The following is a 27,439-nucleotide window of genomic DNA, read 5'->3' as shown; positions in this document are numbered from 1 at the left end:
TGGTCTAGTGTGCATGCACCTTTAAGACTTGCAGCTATAAAATTCTGAGAAATTAAGGAAACATGGGCCTGACAGGGAATCTTGTTTCATAAAATTATGAAGTCACAAAAACATCTAGAGTTGGAGCATGACTCAAGTGGCAGGATGCCTGCCTTGGCCTGAGTTCAAATCCCATTACCACACAAAAAACATTCTGGGTTGCATCCTGTTAGACATAAAAGCACAGCGAGATAGACAAAGCAATGGCTCAATGCCAGCACAGGTTTATTCAGGAGAAGAAACCTATGGAGGGTGTCTCCAGCACATGCTAGAGTCCACTGACACTTACTGACTTGGGGTTTTAAAGGAGAGAAAAGACCTGGTAAGGGGTGGGGGAATTTTTTCATTGTGACTTGCCCATTGTCCATTGCTAGGGGTAGTCAAGGAACCAAGTCTTGTATTCTGGTATCTGTGCTGAGAAATAAGACGTTGCCTCTGGGGGGAGGGGGAACCTTCTCTATTAGAGCCAAACAACTCTAGGGTCAATCAGGGTTTAAGATGGCATAAGTGATGTCAAACACATCCTCTTAATGCAGAGGAGGGAGAGGGACTACAGAAAAAACAGAGGGAAGGAGAGAAATAGGGTGAAAAAGTACTACCATGCTAGGAACAAATGACCCTAGGGAGCTGCATATAGGAAAAGGAAACTAGGAGGGCAGACAGGTTCACAGGCCTCACCTCCACCTCCTGGCTCATAAAGAAGGTTCTACAGGTTCTTTTAAAGTTGTGTTGCAGACCTAAACACAGGGCGTGACCCATCAGCAGATATACCTACAATCAGTTCATCCTAGCATCTGCAACTTTCAAATTCTTTTTAAATTTAAATGTAGCTTTAAGTTGATATCTAAAAAACATAAAAATCATTTATGGGTTACTAAGTGGTAACATCCCTTTTTTTTGTGGGATTGGGATTTGAACTCATGGCTTTGCATTTGCAAAGCAGCCACTCTTAACACTTGAGACACACCTCTAGTCCATTTTGTTCTGGTTATTTTGGAGATGGGGATCTCTCAAACTATTTGCCCAGGCTGGCCTCGACCCTCAATCCTCACAATTTTAGCCTCCCACGTAGCCAGAAAAGAAGTAAGCAAGTCTGTGTTCTGACAATGTAGCAGGGGAGGGGACGGCATAGCAGGGAGATAAAACTTAAAGAACCCGAACGTGAAGAAGGTCACGTAGCACTGGGGGTGAAGGAGCCAACAGAGTTATAGACAACCATATGTGGGTTAAACCTTGCTTTTTGCTTCTGTAAACACCTGCAAGGGAATATAAGGTGAGACCCCTTTGTTCTCAGGGCTCAGCCTTTGGATGTGAATCTGCTGCGCTACTGGCGGCATGCTAATAAATACTGCTTCCTGAAAAGCTTGGTATCCCATTTCCCTGCTTAGAACATCCCGTGTCACCAAGTAGCGAGAATTACAGGTGTGGTTACCAGTGCCTGGCCCATAGTTCTTTCTTAATCCCTTCCCCTCAACCCCCAGTGCTTTTTTTTTTTTTTTTTTTTTTGTGGTACTGGGGTTTGAACTCAGGGTCTCACACTTGCTAGGCAGGTACTCTATCATTTAAGCCACTCCTCCAGCCCCACAAATGCTTTTTGTTGTTGTTGTTGTTGTTATTTAGTTTTTAGTCATAATCATAAACTTAACTCTGCAATCCAGAGTTAAGGGGAAAGAGGAACTAAGGAACCCAAAGAACTGCAGTGATAGCACAAAGATGATAGGCTATTGTGAGCAGGTTGGGTACAGGATGCTCTCCTGGGCTGCAGAAGGTGTTAGGATAAATGAAGTCAAATGTATTAGCGTTTTCCACAGTTGGCATTGGTGAACTTTATGCTGGTCTTGCTGTCCCTGGACCCAAGCCCTCCATGTTTTCCACGATGTTCATGCCCTCTGTCACTTTTCCAAAGACCACGTGCTTACCATCTAACCACTTAGTCTTCCCAATAGATGAAAACCTGGGACCCACTTGTGTTGGATCTGGTGTTTGCCATGGACGAGTTGCTATGGCATCTTGCTTTAGGATGAAGTTCTCATCAACAAACTTCTCCCTGTAAGATGGACTTGCCACCAGTGCCATGATGGCGTGTGAATTCACCACCCTGGCACATGAATCCTGGAATGATTCTGTGAAAGCAGGAACCCTTATAACCAAATCCTTTCTCTCCAGTGCTCAGAGCACCAAAGTTTTCTGCTTTCTTTCGAACTTTGTCTGTAAACAGGTCCAAGGAGATGTGACCCAAGGGTTCGCCACCAACAGTGATGTTAAAGAACATAGTGAGGTTGACCCTGGTTGGCATCAGGTAGCTACAGGGGACAGCAGCGTCTGCAAAGTGGCCCACAAATGTTTTCTGAAGTAAAGACGACACTATTAACCTAGTGATCAAAGAAGAAATCACATCATACCTAAGTATTTTGAACTGAGTGATATTGAAAATATAGCAGCTCAAAATATATGATCCGACTAAATATATGTTTAGAAATAAACTTATAGTCTTAAATACTAATATATTAATATATTAGAAAATAAGGTTGAAATACAAATGATCCAAGTATTTGAAGAATATAGAAGAGAACAGTATATTGAAACCCAAAGAAAGGAGGAAGAAATAATACAGCTAACCAGGCATTAATGGATTATGCAACAAATGTGCACACAAGAGAAAAGTTAAAAATGTATCCTTTAGTCTACCATCACACCACCCAAATCGTAGATCTTGGACCTGGGAAGCCAAGCGGGGTCTGGTCTGGTTAGTATTTGGATGGAAGATCGCCTGAGAATACCGGGTGCTGTAAGCTTAAAATAAATAAATTAATTAATTAAAAAAAGGTATCCTTTTAAAAACAAATTAGGGCTGGAGGCCTGGCTAAAGTGGTGGAGCTCTTACTTAGCAAGCACAAAGTTCTGATTTCAAACCCCATTGCTGTCAAAAAAAAAAAAAAAAATTCAATGAATAAACGTCTAGAAAGGCTGACCAAAGGGGGAAAGACTTCACAAATTCACCAATGTCAAGAAAGAGTAAGAGGGACTGGGAGTGTAGGTCGATAGGTAGAGAGAGCCTTGGATAGCATGCGCTAGGCCCTGGGTTTGATCCCCAGGATGGCCTCTGAGCACGTGCCCTTCATGTGCCCTCGAGCAAGTAGCTTAACCTCCCTTAGCCTCAGGTGCCTCATCTTAAAAATGGGGATATAACTGCAAGGTCTGTAAGCGAGCGCTTAGTAAAAAGTGGCGGGTACTCATTGAAAACTCGTTTTCCCTTTAAAACGGAGAGAGTGGGAGCAAGCATCTAGTTGGATGACCAGTTGCATTTCCAGCTGGTCTTAGGTCCCTTAAGACATCATGACTGCACACACGCAAAGTGCTCCAGCAGAACCTGGCTGAGACGTGGATGCTGTCAGTTTCCCGACGTATAAATGAGCGAGTTTCTAGTATCTCGAGTGACTCATTTTCCGGGCACAGGAGAAGAGGCACGCCAGAGAGAAGCAGGAGGACTAGCAGCAAACGTCTAGTCCCGGGTTTAGCACATCCGGTGTCCGGTTTTCCAAGGTGCGGTGCTGCGGGGGGGGGGGCGTAGCCACAGGGCGGGGTTTGTTTCTGCTCCCTCCCACCCCCAGCCATTCGCGTTCCTTATTGGTCCGGTGAGCTCGAGGCTCGTGACGTCACACGCGTCCGGCGTGTGAAAGGGGGCGTAGCCCGGTGGGAGAAGACAAGATGGCGGCGTCCGTGGGTCAACCGTGTCTGCGGTTACTGCGCGGAGTCGCCCCGTGGCGAAGCAGGTACAATAACGCGGCGAGGTTGCTTTTGAGCCGGGTCCGGCCTGGACCACACGGGCTTCAGGACAAAGGTGTCACTTCTCTATCACGAGCTTGTCCTGAGGAGGGCTCGAGAGGAGGCGGAGCCACCTTCACCTTGAGTTCGGGAGCAGGTGTTACTTGCAGCCGTGTAGGGCTGTCTAGATTTAGTTAGGGTGTGGCCTAAACGCTCTCGCTTTGTCCTTTCTAGCTAGGTGGTGGTACAGAAGGGACAACACGGATGGAATAGGGTGCCTGCCGGTCCCTAAGAGTCGAGGCGGAGCCAAGCGCCTTCCCCACCCCCCACCCCAGGTGTTTTCGTTTCTGGCAAGGGCGGTGTGATGTGGGCAGAGCACTGGGCTGGGAATCGACTTTCTCTTCGGGTTCTTGGTCTTTGAAGCGAGAGGGTTAGATTTGGTGATCTCAAAATAGTCTAGTATGGGTTAGGGTCTTGATTGTCCTGGTGATCCATAGCTCCTGGGTTTTTAGAGATAGAAGAAATCAAAGATCTTCTAAACGTCCCTCTTCGACTTGGCGAGATTGATGTCCTGAGAGGGAGGGGTTTGCTTAAGTTCACCCAGCCAGATAGTAGCAGAGTCAGGACTCGATCCAGGTACCTGTTTCTCGCGCTCGCAAGGACCTTTCCCTCAGAAGTGCCAACGGAGAGAGCACTTATTGCACTCTCCCTGGGAGCCTCTGAAGTCTCAGGAAATAGATTAAAATGTTGGTAGCTGTGATTTAGAGTCGGTTACAAGGTGTCATTTCAGTGAGCTCAGTTTTGAGAGACGTACCATACTTTTGTATTTTGGGCAGGCTTCAGTTAATCAGTGTGGACCACAGGTGGCGCTGTGACAGGAGGTGACTTGTCATTGTAGTTTGCGAGTAAATGGATTTTGAATTTGGACTGAGGGAACAGGAACCATCCCCCAGGCTTGCTGTGAAAGCTCCTGTCTCCCATCCTAACTGTTGAGAGGTGATGTGGTAACTTAGGATTTGGAGAGGAAGTTCATGTTTTCAGAGCTGTGTTTATTTATTTTTAAACCAGGTGTGCTTTTATGAGCCAGCCACAAATTCATTTAAAGCATGTCCTGAATTGAGCTGACTTGAGCAGTGGCTTATGTCTATAATCCCAGCATTCAGAAGGAAGAGGCAGGATAATTGAGAGGTGGAGACTATTGTGGGCTACCTAGTGAGTTCAAGGCCAGCCTGGGTTACATAGCAAGACCCTATCTCTAAATGAATAAAGGTTGCCATGAATTGGGAAATCTAAAAAATGACACTACTAATTTATTTTTAAATCATGGGAAGGAGGATGTGCTTCACTTACCATCATTGAAAAAGAGAAAGGAAAAAAGAGCCATACTTTAGTACTCGTGTAGGAAGAAAAGACTGACTTTAGGTGCAGTGAGTGGGAGGGATGAAGATTTGCTACAATGAGAACAATCTTTAATTTCCAAAGGTATTAAATGTCAAGATAGAAATTATATTGACACACAGAAAATCAAAAGGATAACATTTCCATGTGTTTCACGTGAAGCAGTATTTGTGAGACATGGAGGTCTCATCTTGCAGAGAAGTGTTTTTTTCAGTACTGGAGTTTGGACTCAAGACCTCACACTTGTTAGGAAGATGTTGTACCACTTGAGCCATTCCGTCAGCCCTTTTTAGCAGGCTTTTTTTTTTTTGATAGGCTCTCATGAGCTGTTTGCCCAGGCTGGCTTTGAACCTTGATCTTCCTTATCTCTGACTCCTGAGTAGCTAGGATTACAAGCATGAGCCACCCAGCACCTCGCTGCAGAGAATTTTTTTACTATGAGTGGGAGATATATGATAGAATAGGAAAGCAACATCTTGGATGATAGATACCATGTTTCCCAAACTCATTTGATAAAAGAAAAGGCTGAAATGTTTATTACAAATGAAGATTTCCAGCTGGACACCAGTGACTCACGTCTGTTATCCTAGTAGTTGGGAGACTGAGATTGGAAGGATCATGGCTTGAGGCCAGCCCGTGCAAATAGTTCAAGAGAAGAACCCCATCTCCAAATAATCAAAGCAAAATGGACTGGAGGTGTGGCTCAAGAGACAGAGTGCCTGCTTTGCAAGCATGAAGTCCTGAGTTCAATCTCCAGTCCCACCCTCCAAAAAAAAAAGGGAAGATTTCCAGTTATGCCCTCATGTTACGGCCAGTTTCAGGTTCAGTAGGTGCAGGGTGGGGCCTTGGCAACTGTAGTTTTTGCAAGTAACCAGGTAATTCTTCAGGTCAGGCAAGTCTGGACAGTAGTAACTAGGAGCAGTTGATTATGCAAGGCTTCTATTCAGAAATATTTATGTCATCTCTACCATTGTAAACAACAGTTCCAAGGACCATAGGACAGGGGAGGAAGGGCAAGGAAATGAAGAATTAAAAGATGTATTTGAAATAGGCCTTATGTTCAAGGAACTTTACGATTTAGTAGAAGAGAGGAGCACTACTAAATGTTCTAATACACAGTAGAATATGAGATAAAACCTTCAAGAGGTCTGCCTGTGCAGTTTTAGGACTCACAGCTTTTAAAAGCAGGACAGACGTAAGGACTAAAGGTAAAATGTTACCACTGAAGTGATGTAAAAACATTTTACAGCCATGACACTGTGGAGACAACCAGTCGGGGTGGACAGTGGTCATAGAAAACTATGGGGTTGGGGACATGGCTCGAGCAGTTGAGTGCTGTTGGCAATAATGGTGCCGATAAGTTTCGGTTCTTACTGCACCCTTAAGTTTCTGTTTCTCAGGGGCACGGTCCTGCCTTAAGTCTAGCTTGAGTTCCCCTTCTGCCCCAACCTCCAATCAGCATGAACCATAAGATCCTAACCAATCAGATCATGCCGAGTCTCACTGAGGGGTGTTTAAGCCCTTGCCCCCCCCCCCCCTCGGCTCTCTCCCTCTCCCACCCAGCAATAAAAAATCTCTTGGCCAGATCACTCCTCTCTGTGTGGTCACTTTGGGGCCTACAAGTGCCCTGAGTTCAAACCCCAGTGCTGCCAACAAAGAAAGTTACAGCCATCCCAGTGTGTGCCAGCTGAATAGCAACTTTATTACTTTTAATAATAAGAAAAAAGTAGGTGCCAAGCCCTGGGTGAAGGATTTTTATTTATTTAGCCTGTTTTTAAATTTATTTTAAAAGCCCAAATTTAGAGGTATGGCTCAAGTAATAGAGCCTAGCCAGTGTTAAGCCCTGAGTTCAAATTCCAGTACCATCATCACACACACACACTATATATATACATATAGTGTGTGTGTGTATACATATATGTACACACACACATAAAATAAATTTAAAAGGTCAAAAGAAATTACAAAAACAAGTAATTGCTGGATGCAATTGCTGGCCCACACTTGTAATCCTAGCTACTCAGGAGGCAGAAGTTAATTGGATTGAGCTTCAAAGCCAGCCCGGGCAAATAGTTTTCGAGATCCTATCTTGAAAAACCCTTCACAAAAACAGGGGTGGTGGAGTGGCTCAAGGTGTAGGCCCTGAGTTTAAGCCCCAGTACTGCAAGAATAAATAAATGTTAAAATTCCCATGCAGCTATTACTCAGCGCAGCTGATGCAGAGAAGCTCTCAGACATCACCATTTGTGTTTAAATCGATGTGTGACCTGATCTGCTGAGTGTTTTCTTTAACTCCTCCTCTCCCCCCACCATAGTGGGGATTAAACCGATGGGTTTGTATTCTACCACTGAGCTACATCACCAGCTTTTCTCTGTCCTTAATTTTGCAGAAATACATTATGCCTGTCAACAAGCAAATGGTGCCCAAAAAAGCAGTAAAAGTAATGTGCTTAAGTGGCAAAGACAATTTTAAGCTTGTTGAAAGGCAGCTCGTTGGGCGATATTGTGCTGAACTTGGCATCCTGAGTATTCATAGTTTCTCCTCCACAGCCCTCTCCTTGGAAATGCATACCCACAGATACCAAGGTTACTGTGTTACAAAAGAATGTCAGCCCTACAAAGCATTAAAAAACAGTACATAGAAATTCCAAATACCTGTAACTCAGATTTCCCAGTCATCAGCCATATTGTCTTACTGCTTTCTCCCTCTTTCCCTATATGTATGTGTGTTTATTTATTTTTTTTGAGACTCTTGAGAGCACCTTGCAGATTTGATGATCTTTAAATATTTCAGCCTTTTTCCTAGGATATTGTCTTACATAACCATAGTGCAATTGTCAAACCAAGAAGTTAACATTGATACAGTACTGTTATCGCATCTACAAACTACATTCAAATGTTGCCAGTTGATCCACTCATTTTTTTTAATTTTAAGAAAAATATGTAATGGTTCATTTTTACTTGATTGTAGCCTCTGTCGCTGTGAAGACCCTACCATGAGCCATTTCCTGCAGTCCTTACAGAAATTGCCTCTTCGAGCCTTTAACACAGGTAAGGAGCAATGGAAGGTGGTACTGGCTCTCTCTGTCTGTTTGCTCAACAGCTAATTGGGACAAACAGAATTTTTTTTGTTTTTGTTGAGACCAGAGTTTGAACTCAGGGCTTAGAGCTTACAAAGCAGGCGCTCTACCACTTGAGACACACTTCCCATCTGGTTTTGGTCTGCTTATTTTGAAGAAGGGTTCTCAAGAACTATTTGCTTAGGCTGGCCTCCAGCCACAATCCTCCCAATCTCAGCCTCCCGAGTAGCTAGGATTATAAGGCATGAGCCACCAGCTGCTGGCCAACATAGGGTGGTTGTTAGAATTAAATAAAATAGTCTGTATGAAGTATGTAGAGTGCCTGACACATAGTCATGGCTGAAACCTTGGCTACTATTACTTTGTGATTTTTTTTTTGGCTACATAGTACCCTTTTGTATCACTCGTTGTTGGACTTTTTTTTTTTTTTTTTCGTTGTTGGACTTTTAAATTGTTTTTAGTCTATTCAACCACAGACAGTCCTAAAGTAACCTCCCTTTGTGCAACTTCAGGATAAATTTCTAGAGGCAGAAGTGCTGAGTCAAAAGTGTATTTTATATTTGGAAATTTAGGCCAGCTTGCTCTTCAGGTCTCACTCCTGACAATAGGAAGCTTGGTGTGGCACTCCACACCCCATAAACACTGTGGACTATAAACTCTGGTCTGGTAGGAAGGTATTTGAACCCCTATAAAATTTCATATTGTCTTTATTATCTAAATATCCTTTTGATTTTATCATACACAAAGCTGTTTTTACCTGCCTATTAAGATTTTTTTGAGAATAAAATGCAATGGTTAATGAGAACAACAGAAAGTTTGTTAGTTAATAGGAGCGCATCTGGATGTTGCTGATTTAATTAGGAGTTGCGTGCTGGGGCGTGTAGGAGTAATGTTACGAGCAGAGGGAGAGCCTCAGAAATTAAGCTGTTGTCTTGGATCTGTAGAAAAACAGGCACAGTGCTTTTATGAAAGGCTAAATGCCAAGGATTAAGGGTCTGGAGTAGGGCCATCTCTACTTACAACCTACTCTGAAGGGACAGCAGAAAGACCTATAAATGAGGAAAAGACCACGTAGTAGAAAGCATTCAGTAGAGTGACCTGTCAGTCTGGCTGGTTCAGTGTGGAGGGTACAGCAGTTCTCTCATCACACAGTTCAGGAGATAAAAAGGCACTTCTTGCTTTCTGGCAAGTCTTTTTTTGTGATGCTGGGGACTGAACCCAAAGCCTCCTGCATGCTGGGAAAGCATTCCCTGAGCCACATCCCCATCCCAGTCAGACTTTCTTGGTCAGAGGTACAGCATCTGGTCGTTAAGTTAGTAAAAGTTCAGTAGGCTTGATTAGACAACTGAAACGATTAAGGCATCCGTACATGCTGCTCATTTGAAAAAGAAACCACCAACCTGAAAGGGGATCTGGGAGCAAGACTCCTGCCATATGGAAGTTAAAGGATCAAAGAGTGTGCTTTTTGATGTTACATAGGCTGGACTGAAGGTGTGGCTTAAGCAGCAGAGCACCCGCTTTGCAAGTGCAAAGCCCTGAGTTCAAACCCCAGTCCCACCCAAAGCAAACAAAAAAGATATGCAGTTTTACATAGACTGTTGATGAGTCACCTCTTGAGGATTTTTTCAATCGTGAATATTTAAGGTGTACAACACTCTGTTTTGAAATTCTTATGTTGATATACCCAGTGATTTTTACAGTTAAGCAAATTAATATACCCATCATCTCATATATTCCTTTCTTCCTTCCTTCCTTCTTTTTTGGTGGTAAGAGTACCTAAAATCTACTCTGTTTTGGCAAATAACCCTTGTGCAGTCCAGTATTATTAACTATAGTTCTCATGTTGTGCAGCTGGAGCTCTTGAGTTTGATCTAGTTAACTGCAACTAGACTGCAGTTGTAACTTTCTAACTGCAACTTCCTGTCCTTTGAAGCATATCTTTGTACTCCTCCCTTCAACTGCCTTCTGCCCTTTTTTTTCAGTGCTGAGGTTTGACCTAAGGGCCTACACCTTGACCCACTCCATCCAGTCCTTTTTTTTTTGTGATGGATTTTTTTTTTTGAGACAGGGTCTCCCAGGGCTGGCTTCAAACCACAATCCTTCTGATCCCTGCCTCTTGAGTAGCTGGGATTACAGGCGTCAGTCACTGGTGCCCAGCTGCTTTTTTATCTTTTAGTTATTTTATTGTTTGTGATGTTAGGGACCAAACCCAGAGCCTTGTGCCTGCTAGGCAAACATTTTCCCACCGAGCTACACCCCCTGCTCCCCAGCTTCCTAGCTTCCTTTCTAGATTGCATGTATGGAATCTCACTCACCTACACGAGTGAGATCATGTAGTATTTTCTATGTCTCACTTAAGTCACTTACCATAATGTTCTCTAGATTTGTCTGTCTTGTCACAAATAGCAGATTTTCCTTCTTGTTTTAAGACTGAATAATATTCATTGCGTATATGTGAGATTTATACAAAGCTCTATTGAGATATAGTTCACAAACTATGAAATTCACCCTCTTAAGTGTACAATTCAGCAGCTCTCAGTATCTTCACAGTTACGCAAACATCTCCACTTCCCACATCCCCATAACAACACTTTACACATTAAGTTCCCATGCCTCACGCCTTCCTATCTCCAGACCCTGACAACCATTAATCTCCTCTGCCTCTGCAGATTTGCCTGTTCTGCACACTGCATATAAAAAGAATCAATAATATTGCAGCCTTTTATGGCTGGCCTCTTTCACATAATGTTTTTAAGGTTCATACTGTAGCATGTGTCAAGACTTTCATTCCTTTTTATTTGTACATGTTGTGTTTTTGCTTTTTTTTCTTTTGTGGGCCTGTGGTTTGAACTCAGGGCCTCACACTTGCAAAGCAGGCACCTGCTTACAAAGTAGGTGCTCTGCCACTTGAGCCACACCTTTATTTCTAAATAGTATTCCATTATATCATATACTACATTTTATTTACCTATTTTCTGTTTTGGAGACAAGGTCTTGCTGTGTAGTCTAAGCTGGCCATGAACTCAAGATTCTCTTGCCTGAGGCTCCCAAGTGCTTGGATTATAGGTGTATCTACTGTGCTCAGCTTATTTTTGAGATAATTTGGCTAACTTTTGTCTGGACTGGCCTCGAACTTCAAGCCTCTCCTACCTCTGCCTTTTGAGTAACTGAAATTACAGGCCTGAGCCACCATGCCTGTCTATGATTATTTTTGTTTTGATGCTCTCCTGTGGATGCTGTGTTTATTTGACTCTTTCTTATTCTTGTCTCCCAAGCTCAAAAAATTTCCTGCTTTTTTTGTTACAGATGCCAGAAAACTTCACACTGCCCCTGCCCGAGCCTTGTTCCTGCTGCGTCCCCTGCCCATTCTGTTGGTGTCAGGTGGCGGGTACATAGGGTATCGACAGTATGAGAAGTACAGGGAGCGAGAGCTGGAGAAGCTGGGACTGGAGATTCCACCCAAACTTGCTGGTCACTGGGAGGTAGGAATAGGGTGGAAGCTCCTCAGGCTCTTATCCTGCACAGCTGTCTGTTGCTGTTTAAATTGCTCAAAGTTGAAATGTCTGAACAAGTCAATTTGCCTTCTTGGAGCTCATGTCTACAGTGGGTTTTGGCCAGATACAGGAGTCATACGTTTGGCATCATGTCAAACTTCTTCTCTGTCCCAGACCTGGTCTTGATCTCCCTGAAGGCTCTTGAGTAGAAATCCTCAGAGCTCACACTTTACATTGGTGTCAACATTTGGTTGTCGTGCTGTTCTTGCCCATTTGGTTTGAGAGGGTGAAACTGTTGGTTTTTGTGATGTGGATTAGTTCCCACCAGGAACCAGACTGCAATAATCAAATTTATTTATCATCCCTGCTCAGAATAATGCTCCCCATTGATTATACTCCCAAGATAGGGACAGGATACACTGTTGCTGAGCCATGTGTCATCTGTAATGAAGTATCTTACTCATCTGCAGTTGATAAATGTTGAAATGTAACATAAAGGTGCAAGTTTTAAAATTACCTTCTCAACCAGTCCTTGGTGGCTTACACTTACAATCTTGGCTACTTGGGAGGCTGAAATTGAGAGGAACCTGGTTCAGTGCCAGCCTAGACAATAGTTCAAGAGACCCTCCCCCCAATCTCCAAAATAACCAGAGCAAAGTGGAGAGGAGGCATGGCTCAAGCTAGAGCGTCTGCTTTGCAAGTGTGGAGCCCTGAGTTCAAACCCCAGTCCCATCAAAAAAAAACTGCCTTCTCCATCCACAGTTTAACAAATGAAGAATTTGAAATAGAAAAGCAGCAGTGCTGGAGCCCAACAGCCGAGGCAAAAGAGGGTGCATATCAAGGCTTTCTTGTCTAATGAAATAATGCACTGGATTTTCTCATGACCTGTCTGAGAGGACCGACAGTAACAGGGTGTCAGGTCCTGGTGGCAAGTCCCAACCAGGCCCCTTCATAGCTATGTGAATTGGAATGTCACTGTTTACTGGTCCTTGGCATTGATTCTTTTTTATTTCATTTTTTTTTAAAGACAGGGTCTCTACCCCAGGCTGACCTAGAACTCGAGGTCCTTCTGTTCTGCCTCCACCTTGCAAATTCTGAGATTACAGGCATGTACCACCACATCCAGCAAATTTCATTTGATTTCTAAGAGTCCTGTGAAACTGTAACTCAGTCAACTGGCCATACAGATTTGGATGTGGCAACAACCCTAAGAGATAGCTCTCTATACTTCACTCTATTCTTACAGTCTTTTCTTTTCTTTTTTCTTTTTTTTTTTTTTTTGCAGTACTGGGGCTTGAACTCAGGGCCTTCATCTTGAGCCACTCCACCAGCCCTATTTTTGTGATAGGTTTGTTTGAGATAGGGTCTCTCAAACTGTTTGCCTGTACTGGCTTCAAATCATGATCCTCTTGATCTCTTCCTCCTGAGTAGCTGGGATTATAGACATGAGCCATGGTGCCCGGCTTCCCATGGTCTTTATAATAATCTACCTTTGACAGATAAAAAGAAAAACATGACAAAACAAAGTTTTCTGTAGTACATCACAAAATCCTTTTGTGAAGACAGACTGCGAGTCACACTTTCAAAAGGTGCTGTGCTGTCTCCCATGACCTTGGTGGTAAGGACATCACCTCTCTGTTAAGCTAGTGAAGTCCTGAACGTGGGTAGCATGGGGTTCTAATTATCTGAGCCCTGAAGTGTAGACCCAAGCTGGTGTTGTGCTCACTCATCCTGTGGTGAACTTGTGTGCATTTAGGAATTGGCATTTGTTTCAGAGGCATACAAGAAAATCTAAATTTGGAAGAAATCCGCTTCTTCTAAAGTCAAAAAGGACCAATGCCAGTGGCTTTAGGCAGCTACCATTTGTGTAATTGGGATTGCTGCAATGTCTACTTTGATATGGAAACATGCTTACTCCTAAAGAGGATGGGGTGAGTGACTCGTAAGGTCCAAGGCCTGGACGTGACAGAGCACTGAAGTGGTGTAGCCTGTGCAGTATGAGGGCTCAGTGCACCCATCACTAGGGAACTGGACCCAAACTAAACGCTGTTCCTTTGGTTGAGAAAAATCATCACAGGACCATTTCTGGATTTTCAAGTAAGACTGTAGTGTTTCATTTCATAGAGGAAAAGGTCTGGACTCAGGGTTGACAGTGTAGGATTTTGTGAGAGGCAGCAGGTTGAAAAGGAGAGTCCGAATTGGCATTTGGGGGCTGGGTACTAGTCTTCCCTTCTAGCTCTTCCTCCCTGCCCCACTGTCCTTGCAAGTGGAAAACAAGATATCATCCAAATCTGACTGACCGTCAGTTATTGTACAGCTTTAAAAATGATAAATTCTTTGGTCTCACCTCTGAGATTCAGAGTTTGGGTAGGTCTCCCAAAATGTGTTTCAAAACACCCCTAGGTGATTGTGACAACAAGCCAGAGTTAGGAACCATATGGGTATGGTTGGGTTCCTTTAGGGCCCCATTTTAAGTGGCAGTGGCAATTTCTGGTGGTGGATTTGCTGGAGTATAATCCCTAACTTCCTTGAGACCAGGTGTGCCATCACTAGAGCTGCAGCCAGTGGCAGAGCTGATGGGGTGGCATGATAGCATTTTACCACAAATAGTGGTTTGGGTTTCTAGGAGATGGACATGAGTGGAAGTTCAGTGTAGCTGTCCCAATACAGAAAACATTCCTATTAATGCAGTCAGTGTACCAGCAGGAAAACTTTGTTCCCTGTCATTATCTTGTAAATTCCTCTCGTCCCAGAAAAACATTGGCTTATCTGTCTGTATAAGACATCCTTGTTTGTTTTTGTTCTTTTGAGGCAGGGTCTCAAATGTAGCCCAAGCTGACCTGGAACTGGAGATCCTCCTACCTTAGCCTCCTGAGTGCAGGGGTGTGCACCACTGGCCCTGGCTTCTTCTTATCTCTTAAGTGGAGATGTTTTACTCACTTCATAATTTGGATACTTTTAGAGACATTTAAAAAATTTTTTTGAGACAGGGTCTTGCTATGTAACTCAGGCTGGCTTGGAACTCTCCATTTTCCTGCCTCAGCTGCCTGAGTGCTAGGATTACAGGCATGTGCCAGTACGCCTGGCTCTTGTATCAGACATCTTAAGAGTATGCTTATACACCTTACATTTGAATAATACCTAACAGGTTTTCTGAACCTTTTCAGTCTATTACTTTGTTAAGATTTTACGACAGCTCACTGAGGTGAGCAGGACAGATGATGTAATCATGTTATGAGCACAAGACCTGGTGACAGCAAATCCCATACTCTTTCAACAGTACCATGTTGCTAGTCAAAGATGTTCTTAGTAAAGAGGTTTGACAGTGAAAGCGAGAAATGGAGGGAAGCTATCTATACACCAGCACTTGCTGTGTTATTGGTGTTCCTCCTTGAGGGCTCTCTGAATTGTGAGGTGAGTTTGAGTGTGCTGATGTGAAAAGTTGTCTGTGATAATGCAGATAGGCGTTCACACTAGGCCATCCAACCCCTCCTGCTCCCCCCTCAGTGATCTCGAAGTTTATACTTGGGTCTGTAAGTAGGATTTCTTTTCTTTTCCTCTCTGCCTGCCTGCCTCCCTCCCAGGGAATGATTGCTTATAGAAGCATCTGCTCCTTTGTTCTGCAATTATAAGACACCGGGTTGCTTCTTGGCCCCATGGCTTTTGTATTGAAAAGACATGTATATTTAGAATTACCCAGCCGGATTCCTTGAGATGATTCTGGTTTTGTCAGCAACATCCAAAGCATCACGATCAGGAGGCAGTGGAACAGATGCCTTCTCTCCATGAGACTGATCAGGATATTAACCTCAGTCAGCCCAGTTGGTGTCACCAAGCTTCTTCACAGCCTGTTTGATCTGGTACTCGTTGGTCTTGACATCCACAGTGAACACAAGTGTGTTGTTGTCTTCTGACTTCTTCATGGCTGACTCTGTGATGATGGCATAGTGGTCAAGTGTGTCCCCCTGAACTCTCTTCCAAGAGTATTTGGGCTGCATGAAAGTGGGAGATGTGCAGATCTTTTTTTTTTTTTTTGTGGCTGTGGACACCTTTCAGCATGCCTTTGCTTTGGCTTTGGCTTTGGGAGGGGCAGGAGCTTCTTTGCTTTTGGCACCATCTAGGTGAAAAGCTTGCCCTATATTTTGAACTTAGGTAGGCCAAGGTTGAATTATGCATGCTGCAGGCGTCCAGGAAGTCGTTTGTAATGTGACCTTGATTTGGTGCTAGTAGAATCTCTTTCCTCATGGACAAGAGGCAAGAAGATGCAGGAGGAAGGGGAAACACAGAGGTTTGTGACCAGAAGACACATTATAACATGAGCTGGGTGCCAGTGACACTGGTGACCCATACTTCATGGAGAGCAGAGCGAAAGGAGAAAGACCTGGAGTCGACCCTCCCTCAATTCACTTCTGTTTTGTTTCATTAGGGTATATTCATTATACAGGGGGATTCATTGTGACAGTTCCAAATAGGCTTATATTGTACATTGGTTAGATCACCCCAACCCTCTCTCCCCTTGGCCCCCTCCTTGCCCCACTTAAAGCCATTGCAAGAGATTTCATTGTTCTATTTCATACAAGTATATTAAGTCCATCAACCCTATTCCCTCACCTTCATCTCATCCATTCCCCCTCCCCCTCCCCCACTGTGCCTCTTTTACAGAACTGTCTTTCATTATTAATTCCTAAGTCGATGTTCACAGGAGTTTCTCAGTGTGTCCCCACTGTGGTATAGTTCACTTTGGTCCATACAACCCTTCCATTGCTCTTCCTTACCGATTTACCTGCCACCCCCCATTTTTCACCACCTTTCAATACACGCACATTCTTGTATCCTCCACCTTCACAGATACATTACCATATTGTTGATGCTCTATCATTCTCTTTTCTTTTCTCTCCTTCTCTGAGTTCCATAGTGGAGTTCCACTCTTACTTGTTTTGTTTTTAAGTGTTGGGGATTAAATCCAGAATCTTATGCATGCTAGACAAGTGCTCTACCATTTTAGCTACATTCCCAGTCCTCTAACCACACTTCTGTTGCCCACCTTCAGTCTTCATGACCTCTGTTCCATGTGTGTGTGTCTGTCTGTCTGTCCATTTGTCTTTCTGTCTCTTCTCATTACTGTCTGTTTACACTTGCTATCTCTTCTGACTAATGGCATTCCCTCTTCTCCTTCATGGAAGCCATTCCATATTTTGGCGAAATATACCTACCAGAGTCTCAGGGATATTCTTTCTCTTTGCAGATGCCCTTCCTCCCACCCCCACTGCATTGAGAAAGTACACTGTCTTAGGTCAGGCTGCCATAACACAATGCCACAGACTGGGTGTCTTAAACAACAGAGATTTATTTTCTTACACTCTGGAGGCTGGCGCTCTAAGCTCAGGGTGCTTAGCTTTTAGATAGCTTCCTTCTGCCTGTGTCCTCACATGGCTGAGAAAGAAGGGCAAACTTTGTGGTGTGTCTCTTCTTATAAAGGCAGAATCCCCTCATAAAGACCCCCCATGACTTCTTCTAACCTTAATTATGTCCCAAAGGCCCCAGCTTTAGGTGACAGGGCGGTGGCATTCAGCACTTTTACAGTGTTTTGCAGCCATCACCACTGCTCCCTTCTAGAACGTCTCATTCCAGTCGGAAATTCTACCCATTCTCCCCTGGCCCTTGGTAACTATTGTTCTTTCAGTCACTGTGTTCCTGTTGTCAGCGCCTCATGTAAATCGCTCAGTGTTCTTTGCTGTCTGGCTTCTTTCACTTAGCATAATGTTTTCAGGATTCATCTGTGTTCCACTCTGGACAAGTTCATGTCTGAATTTCATTCCTTTTTATAGCTGAACAATATTCTGTGGTGTGTACATGGCACGTTTTTCGTCCATTCATCTGTTGTGGCTGTTGATTGAGTTGGCCACTGTGAGTACGCTGCTGTAGACATGGCAGTGGTGTATGTGGATCTGCTTAAGCCCTGCTTTCTAGTCTCTTTTATACCTAGGAGTGGAATTAGCATATGATAATTCTGTGTTTGCATTTTTAAGGAACTGCTAAACTTCCACAGCAGCTGGACCATTTTACATTCCTACCAGCAGTGCACAAGGTTCTGATTTTTCTATTCTCAGCATTTGTTGGATAGCAGTCATCCTAATTGGTGTGAAATGGCATCCAGTTGTGGTTTTGTTTGCATTTCCCTTCTGATTAATGACATGGGACACCTTTTGCATACTTCTCTTGGCTATTTGTATACAACAGCCGCCCTCAACCAGTTTCACTACTGAAGTTCTACTCATGGTCTGTCCGAAATTGTTAAATGGAAAATTCCAGAAATAATTCTTTTTGAAATAATTCATTACAGTGTATTGTTATAGTTGTCCTGTTTTATCATTAGTTATTGTTGGCAGTCTCTCACCATTGCTCATTTATAAATTAAACTTTGTTTGGTATGTGTATATAGGAAAAAGCATGCATAGAGGCTGACACTCTCAATGGGGCCTTGGAATGCTCCCTGTGAGTAAGGAAGGGCTGTTGCATCTTTGCAGAAATGTCTGTTCAATCCTTTGCCTATCTTTTAACTCTTTGTTGTTGTTGAGTTAGTAGTTCTTTATCTGTTCTAAATATTAATTGCTTTTGCAAGTATTTTCTCCTGTTCTGTGGGTTGTCTTCTCGCAGTCTGGATAATGGCCTTGGATGCATGAACATTTTAAATTTTGTTGGAGCCTAGTTTATTTTTTCCTTTGCTGTCTGAGCATTGGGTCTCCTATTCTTGAAGTCCTTGCCAGATCCAGTGTTGTGAAGATTTCTGTTTTCTTCTAAGAGTTTTATACTTTAGATCTTTGATTTATTTTAAGTTAATTTTTGAATATGGTGTAAGAAAAGAATCCATCTTCATTCTTTTTTTTTCAGTATTGGGATTTAAACTCAGAGCCTACGCTTTGGGCCACTCCCCCAGCCCTTTCTTGTGAAGGTTTTTTCGAGATAGGGTCTCTCGAACTATTTGCCTGGGTTGGCTTTGAATCACAACCCTCCGGATCTCTGCCTCCTGAGTTGCTAGGATTACAGAAGTGAGACACCAGTGCTCACCTCCAACTTCCTTCTTTTGCATGTGGATATCCAGTTTTCCTAGTACCATTTGTTTTAAGATTATCCTTTCCCCATTGAGTAGTCTTGGCACCCTTTTGGAAATTAACCTTGCTTTCTTTTAAATGATAAAGATGATGTGACACTTTGACAAAATGTTGGAAAACAGGGAGGGCGGTTGTGATTCCCACCCCTTCTCACCATGTGACTGTTTCATCACAAGCTTTATTTCCATGCATTCACTTCCTGGCTTTGTAATTTTAATTGGATACAGCTGTTTCATACCTTGTCCTTTTTACCTCACACATGATTTTGCAATATTGCTTGGAAGTACTTTAAGTAGCTCTTAACACCACAGTGGACTCTGATGTCCTACTGGTGAGTTTTGCCTCTGTAAGTAATACTGCTGAGCTCTTCTTTTCACGAGTCCTTTTCCTCATGGTAGATGCCTAGGTGTAGAATTGCTGTCTGAAAAGGTATGGACACCTTTATGGTTCGTGATATGTATTTGGCTTATAAAATAATTATTCCCAATAATTATTGGCCTTGTTGTACACTACATGAACCATACCAGATATTTGCAAATCACAGGTTCAGGGATGTCACGATCCCTCTCTTGAACTCACTCATTGCCTTACCAAATCTTTTGAGAGCCAGTCCCTGTTGAGATGCTGGGATCCACTTGTGAACAGAAGCAGGACTTATCTTAGATGAGAGACAGTTGGACACACAGACATGTCAAGTGCTTGAGATGCCTTGAGGAAAACTTGAGCAGGTAAAGGGCACAGGTGCCCTCTTGGGGTGAAGCCGTGCTGTTGTTTTACTGAAACAGTCAGGACAGGAACTTCTCATTCTGTGCATGTGAGCAGAGGCTGGAGGAGTACAAGGGTGACCTAGAGGGCACCTGAAGGACGAGTGGTTTGGACTAAGGCTTGAGATGGACAGGGTATGGCTGCCACTGTTGGGGAAGGACAAAGAGCCTGCATGGCTGGAGGTGCCAAAGGAAGAACTGGAGGAGCTGATCGTGTGGGGCCTGGCCTGGAAATGAGGGCTGAGGTCTGGTTCTGATGGGGTCACTCTGGCTGCTGGGTCCAGGGGACCACGAGGGCTCTGACAGTTTCCCAGCTTGAGGCGACAATGGCAGCATGGATCAGGAGGGAACCTCTGGAGATGGGGAGAAGGACCCAACTCTGGGTGTGTTTTGAGGACTAGCTGACAGATTGCATGGATCAATTGGATGGGGAGGGGTACAGGTGGAAAATGATCTGCTGGGGCTTGAGCAGGTGGAGTGCATCGTTACCGAGAGCTGTGGAGGAAAGGGAGAACATTAACACTGTGGTAACTTAATACAATTTTTATTTTGCTCTTCTTTAAATGCAGACTTTATGTAACATAAACATTTTTCACATGTTCTCTGTTTATATTGTCTCATTTATGAAGTGTTTGTGGAATTTTTTCCTTGTATATTGTAAATTGTGCAAATTTATTTTGTATATTGTAATTATACAATTGTATATTTTATCCTTTTGTTGGTGGTACTGGGACTTGAACTCAGGGCTTCACACTTGTTAAGGCCGGTGCTCTACTGCTTGAGCCACTCCTCCAGCCCAGTTTTATCCTTATGCGGTTTTGCATAATCACAGATAATCATTTTGAGCTTTGTTCTAATAAACAGCTTCAAGCCATAATTTGTAGTTTTTGGAGTGTTGAACAACTTTAAATTGGATAAAATTTGTGCCCACACAAATTTTGGCTTACAATTTTAGGGGCTCAAATCACTCAGGACCATGTGTAGATCCCAGGTTAGGTGAAACTTAAAACAGATGTTTTTCAGGTTCAAGACAAGCTCTTAAAATTTGAAGGGCAATCATGATTTGTACCCATGTTTCAAGTTTTTATTTTGCAGAATCATGGGCAAGGAAAAGTAGCTTGAAACACGCTCTCAGAAGCTGCTCCCTGAACAGCTTGCTAGTCAGTCCTCTGTCACTGGTAGGTACCTGAGTTACTCAGCTTACTTTGGCTCCTGGTTTCAGATGTTCCAGTCCGTGATCAGCTGGACCCACTGCTTTAATGAGGTTTTTGTTTTGTTTTTGACAGTAATAAGGTTTGAGTTCAGACCCTTGTGCTTACTAGGCAGATGCTCTGCCACTTGGGCCATACCTCCCTCTGGACCCCTTGCTTTTAGGAAGCCTGTAGGTCTCCCTTGGTGCTCATTTTGCATCTTTTGGAGAATTTCCCATTCACGGTCCTTGTAGCCAAGAAATATTTCTCCACTGTCAGTGTTCTTCCTGTCCCTATGGCATTTGGCAACTTCTTTCCCCACTTCTTGCATCCTGATAGTCCAATGGAGGTGAGTTTTCCAAAGGCAGGAGCTTGGCAGCAGGGCTTACCATCCAGACTCTCCAGCAAGGGCTGCTGCTGTTACTAGCATGCAAAAGTTTCTTTGAACCTCCCCAATTCCTTGAACCTGAGCTGCACCTTAGAGGCTGCCAAACACTTGGCTGGCAGCTCCAGAGCAAAGGGTAGCACATCCAGAACACATCTTCATGGGTAGCATAGAGCAGCCCCCCTGAACTGCCAGTTTGGAGGAGAGAGGGGTCAAGCCCCTGAGGCAGCCTATGCTGACCCCGTCTCTAGCTCTAAAGGTAGGAGGTCCTCTTGGCTGGACTGGGGCTGAGAACCTTGTTTCTGGAAGAGCGTGAATTCCTCCTGTGACGTTCAGTCTACAAGTTTAATTTACAAATACTGTGAGTCAGAAGTTTGAGTCAGCTGGTTACTGGTGGCTCACGCCTATAATCCTAGCTACTCAGGAGGCAGAGATCAGGAGGATTGTGGTTTAAGGCCAGCCCAGGCAAATAGTTTGTGTGACCCTATCTTGAATATACCCACACAAAAAAGGGCTGGCAGAGTGGCTCAAGTGGTAAAGCACCTGCCTAGCAAATGTGAGGTCCTGGGTTCAAACCCCAGTACCACTCAAGAAAAGTTTGAGTCAGAACTTATTATAACTTGTAGGGAATAAAGACTTCATCTTCACTGGATTCAAGATGGCAAGTGTTAGAAGAGTAGATTGCAAACTTTAGGTCTCCTTACACTGAGGCATAATCAGCACGGGGAAAGGACGTGCTTTCACAGTATTGATGCCTTTTAGTAGCTCTCACCGTTTCTTCTTTGCTCTGTAAAATGAAGGGCAAAGGAGTTCTCAGGGCCTTGTCATCCACTGGACCATGGGCATTGCACGACAAAGTAGCAAAGCTTTGAGCCTGAATGTAAGTGCTTGAATGAGGGAGCCTCTCAGGCTACTGATGCTGGAGGAGCCTGTCACTCCCGTCACAAGTCCATAAAGATAAAGTGCAGAGGAAGTTCTCATTCAGAGTGGCCCCAGCCCGGGGTTATATTAAGACTTGACCATTAATAGTTTAGAGTACTTTGCAGCACCCCTGTAGTCCCAGCTACTCAAAAGGCTAAGGCAGGAGAATCACCTGAGTCCAGCCTGGGAAACACAGCAAGGCCTTGGGTCAAAAACAAAAGGAAAACAACAAAAGAGCAGTTTGGCATCTGTGAGAATAAATATATAATATGTGATCCCTTAAACAGGGAACACTTGTGATACTTCTGTAACATCTGTAACCCTCAAGTGTGTTGGGAGAGCTTGCAGCTGTGCAGTGTGGTAACCCCTGGGGTTTCCTATTGATATCCAGCTAATCTGAGCACCCCACAGGATGAAATCTGGTGTCAAAATCCTCCCACCACCCACCCTCCCAGTCTCTAGTGTCTGGGAGGAGGTCTTTCTTCCTCGACCACTGGTTCAGAGCACAGAAGTACGGTGATGGGAAGCTGGCCATCCAGAGCACCAGGTCGGGCTTTGGAGAAGCAGCCAGAGGAAGTGCTCATGGGTCCCTTTTCCTCCCCCAAGCTCCACCAGCCCTTAGAGGTGACTCCATGGGAATGGGAGGGATTTCATTTGCAAAGCCAGCCTTGGTTGGCAACTGTCAGCCACAAAGGTCTCTCCCATGAGCCCCAGCACTCAGCCAGATCCCAGCATGTGGGGACTTAGTAGTCCTGGGCCCTTCCGTGGCAGCAGCTGCTGGAGTGCTGTGGGCACACTTCCCATAGCAGGATTCAGTATATAGGATGTGACCTTCGGTTTTCCTCCTGATACAGTTTAGACATTTTCCTGTGGTTTAAAATGAAATCTTGGGTTGGGGGGGCCTGGTTCAAGTGGTAGTCTGCCTGCCTAGCAAGCACATGGCCCTGAGTTCAATCCCCAGTGCTACCAAAAACCAACAACAAAAACAAAAATAAAAATATAAAGTGAAATCTTTTAGGCTTGTGAACTTTTCTGTAGACAGGGTCTCACTCTGTAGCCCAGGCTGTTTTGAACTTGTTATCTTTCTGTCTCAGCCTCCCAAGGACTGGGATTGCAGGTGTATACCACCATACCTGGCTAAAACTGAGCACTTTTGCAATAGGGAAGTTGAGAAAATAAGTTACCTGTAGGCCCTGCCTTGATCAAACAGCTGTTAATGTTTTGTAATATATGCTTTATCTTTATGTGAAATATTTTATCTTTTTCTAAACCTTTTGAAAGCACATTGCAGACCTTATAAAACCTCATCCCTGAATACTTTAACACAGATCTGAGTATAAAAACAAGGCAGGGGCTGGTGGAGTGGCTCAAGTGGCAGAGTGACTGCCTAGCAAGCATGAGGCCCTGACTTCAAACCCCAGTACCGCCAAAAAAAAAACCCAACAAGGCAGTAAGTTTGGTTGACTGTTCTTGACCACATCGTAGTTGCTTGTGTCGAGGGGCAGGGAAGCAGCCATGCAGAGTAAAAGAACTCCCAGGCGTAGCTGGGCTGGCCGTTCCTTTGTTAGTACTGCTTCCTTATTACTAGCTTCAGTTTAGAATTAAAAAAAAAAATGGAAGAAGAAAGAAAAGTGTGGTGCAAGGTTCCAGTTCATGGAAAGGAACAAGGACAGATCACTGTCCGCTCTTGCACCAACCAGCTTGAGTGTTGAACCAGGACCCTGGGAAGCACCATATCCTCCTTCCTGCCCCCACCTGGAGCCCGTCGGCACCTTCTATACATCCTTAAACTTGGTATGAATATGGTAGCTTCATTATTCTCATCCGTAAGCAGGGCTGCTATTAATTCCCTCACGTGCTTGTTAAATGGGAATGACGTGGTGTAAGTGCCTGGTCCTGTGCAAGCAGAGGGTAGAGATTTAGTAAGTACTGTTTTACTTTGTGCCTAATAGGTGTTGAGAAAACAAACACTGATGTTTAAATGGCAAATGGTCAAGTGCAGGGAAGCAGAGTCTGCCTGCTTAGGTGCCTCTGAGTTCCTGGAGCAATTTTCTTACGCTGATGGCACTGTCCAGTAGGGGACAGCTCTGTCCTCAGAGACTCAGGGGCTCCAGGGCAAGAAGGAATCACAGAGGGCCCTCTTTTCTGCATCTGTGAGGGACTGTGGCTCAGAGATGAGCAGTCGTTCTCAGGTGGCTCAGGCTGTGCTGCGACATGGCTAGACCCCCAAGCCCCCGCTCCAGTCTGCCTCTGCCCCTGCCTCCCCAGCCCGGTTACAGCTCTGTGCCTGCACCATTCAGGAACCGCCACCTATGACTTTGAGCCTCCAGTGTGTGGAAGGGCGGAGGACTGTGCCTGAAGACAGGGGACTTGAAAACATTGCCGGAATCCAGGGGTGGACACTTTCTGCTGCGTTGGCTCCACCCAAAGGCCTTTCTTCATTACCCTGCTTTAGGCTGCCTCTCCTCGGTGCCTGGACAAGGTCCTGGAGTTGCTACTGGAGGGCTCTGCATGGGCCAGGGCCTTCCTAGAAGTTGTGCAGTCCATTGAGGCTGCCAAGAAACATTCTCAAACAGGAGAGGGAAATCCAGCAGGGTTGGGAGACTATGGTGTGTGGAGAAAGTGTCTGAGGGCATTTCATGCTTGTCTGGGCTCCCTTCCTGGACATTTGGGAGGCTGGTGGACCTGCCTGTGGCTCCTTGTGCTACCCTGAGACAGCAGCCGTCTCCAGTGTTCCTCCAGGGCCTCTACCAACCTCCAGGTAGTGAGAATTAGCTGCCAGCACCTGCCACCCCACCTCATCCCTTAGCTACCTTCCCTCACCCCACATAGGGCATGAGTCCAGCGCAGTTAGTGCATGAAACTTACCCAGTGTGGGCCCAGCAGAGAGCACCTGTGGTCTACTGAGGAAACCCAGCCTCCATCTGCAGGTGCTGGCAGCCAAGTGGACCTGGGTCCTGCCATCTCCCAGTGACACTAGGTGACAGTTCCACTCAGGAGTCCCAGGTAGATGGCAGGAGTGGAAATTAAGGACTAAGGCTTTTCCTACCTCCTTGGAGGTTTGTGCGTTTTCTAAACACCATAGAGGTTTAGAGTGGTTGAAAAGGAACCCTGGTGGGCACCATGCAGCCCAGGTGGCCGTTGTCCAGGCTAGTGTGTGCGCATTAACAGAGATCACTCAGCCAGTGAAAGGCAGTGTGCGCCGAACCGGGAGGCTCCTTATGTACTCGGGACCCCAAACACCTGGTCCACGAGTCCTGGAGGCTTTGGGAAGTCTTCTGGGATCTTTCCAAGTCTAGAGTTTGGTGTGCCAGGATTCCATGTTGGCATCTTTCTGGGCTTAATTCCTTTTTTTTTTTTTTTTGTATGTGTGGTACTGGTACTGGGGTTTGAACTCTGGGCCTCATGCTTGCTAGGCACTCCACCACTTGAGCCACTCCACCAGCTTGCTTAATTCCTTTCTGTCCCATCTCATGGAGGGGTTTGCCTGGAGCTCTGAGGTGACATGTCTGAAGTCTCACTGGGGCTCAGAGAAATCTGGGATCAACTGGTGGTGTCTGCTGTGGCCTCAGGCCAGGAGAGTGTGAGGAGCAGCCTGTGCATAAGGGGTCCCAGCCCTACCAGAAGTTGAGGCCCCTTTGGTCTGGGGCTGTACCTTGAACCTTGCCCCCCCCATTCCCACGGGTGCATTGTAGGGTGCAGAGTATCTTGGAAGTCCCTGAGGGTGGCCCCCTGCATCTCTTCCCCTCCCGCAGCCATGTGAGCTGTCTGCACTGTGTCTGTGTGTCCAGGCTGCTTTGGCCCCACCCTTTGTGTCTCTCTAGAGCCCCGTTCACGAGGGTAGTTGGTTTAGAAGTGGTTTAGAAGTTGTACCCTAGTATCAGTAGGTCAGTGTGAAGAGCCTAGCCTTCTGACCACTTAACCTCCTGCTGGCTGCGCACCCATGCTCTCACCCCCAGCAGTGCTAGCTGCTTCCGCCACCCACCTTGGCTGAGTGCTGTGGGCCTGGGGTGGTCTGCTGACCCCACAGGCTGGAACCCTCCCATCCTGTCAGGTAGGACATGTCGCACAGACTCTTCAGCCCAGCAGAGAGCAAGGCTGCCAGTGGGTGGGCTGCCTCCCTTCTTGGGTCTGGGCGTTTGTGCTGGGGGGGGGGGGAGTGCCAGCAGCCATTGTCTTCATGACTGGGAAGAAGTAAGGACTTCGCCTCTGCCAGGTTTCCAGGGTGAGAAAGGGTTGCTCTCTAAAGCTTAGTCCACTTGGAAGCCAGTCCTCCATGAGGTCAGCAGCACATGGGGCCCCTACCGGGTGGCTTGGGGTGGCCGTGAGGGAGGCAGCCGGCCAGGAGCTAAGGGATAGGTCTTCCAGTCCCTGGAGGCATCCTGGGGCAGTTGGCCCCACCTAGCTCTAGGTGTGGGAGCAGCTCTGTGACCAGGACCTGAGACTGGGCCACTCCTCTTAAAGGGGCCCTCGGGACTCCCTGGCCTGGCTGCAGCTCAGAGGGAGCGGCCCCTTTAACGTGGCTGGTGTTGCTCCTCCTGCCCCCACCGCCGGCGGCCCCAGTGGCTGGAACCCGAGCCCCGCCCTCCCTGAGGCCTCCCAGCTTGAGCAGAAGACATTGGAGGCCACAACCCTAGTGGCACCCACCTGCTGGTGAGTGAGCCCACAGGAGCCACAGGTGATCTGCAGCAGCCAGCGGCTTCTCAGAGGGCTGCCTGTTCTCCTGGAAAGCAAGGCAAGTCAGAGGACTGCTTTCTATAGGGTGGGAGTGCCCTTCTAGCACTTTCGGGCTGTGGGTTGGCTCTTTGGCTGCTGGAAACATGGAACCCTGGGACCCTGAGGAACACTCCCCGCCCCCCCGCGGGCCTGAGGAGCCCATCTGAACTGGCTTGACGGAGTTGTGGCCTTCTCCTTTCCCCAGACAGTCACGGGCCGGTGCCTGAGCTCACTTCCTCCACGTCCTGTAGCATCTCTGCTCTGGGGTGGGCGGTGGCAGTGGCTGGCGGGAAGTGAGGAAGTGCAGTGCGTATTTCCTCTGTGCTGCAGGCCAGAGGGGAAGCACCCCAGGCAGCAGGTAACACAGCCTCGTTGCTGTGGGACACAGGCACCAGAGTTTGTCCAAAGTTTCCTTTTCTTTGGGACACTGAGGAATACCTGGTCTATGTCTTTGTCCCTCCTCCCCTTCTCTGAGCTCCCTGGGCCACTGACTGGGATGACCACTGGCCCTTATCTTTCTCCCTGTTCCCTTGTCCATCACTTCTCAGATGACTCACCCATTTTCCCCGGGGAGA

General features: G+C 45.7%; 1 protein-coding gene and 1 pseudogene across 4 annotated transcripts in view; one reads left to right on the top strand and one right to left on the bottom strand.

Moving 5' to 3' along the window:
* Positions 1-361: 361 nt before the first annotated feature.
* Positions 362-2,544, bottom strand: LOC141418834 (peptidyl-prolyl cis-trans isomerase A pseudogene; annotated as a pseudogene).
* A 1,134-nt stretch (positions 2,545-3,678) lies between these two features.
* The window catches only part of Pisd (phosphatidylserine decarboxylase), a 33,199-nt gene continuing 9,438 nt past the window's right edge, over positions 3,679-27,439 (top strand). The window contains exons 1-3 of one of the 4 annotated variants that reach the window (XM_074061417.1): positions 3,679-3,812; positions 8,174-8,253; positions 11,589-11,764. In XM_074061417.1, coding sequence (XP_073917518.1) covers positions 3,748-3,812; positions 8,174-8,253; positions 11,589-11,764 — 321 coding nt within the window. In that variant the 5' untranslated portion in view covers positions 3,679-3,747. Of the gene's footprint in view, positions 3,813-8,173; positions 8,254-11,588; positions 11,765-26,590; positions 26,884-27,439 lie in introns of those variants that run through there. The other 3 variants (XM_074061418.1, XM_020180196.2, XM_074061420.1) reach the window with 3 other exon arrangements.

The sequence above is a fragment of the Castor canadensis genome, chromosome 18 (genome assembly GCF_047511655.1).
Source record: "Castor canadensis chromosome 18, mCasCan1.hap1v2, whole genome shotgun sequence".
Taxonomy (NCBI): domain Eukaryota; kingdom Metazoa; phylum Chordata; class Mammalia; order Rodentia; family Castoridae; genus Castor; species Castor canadensis.
The sequence above is the reverse complement of the archived record's forward strand: the minus strand, read 5'-3'. Positions and strand labels throughout refer to the sequence as shown.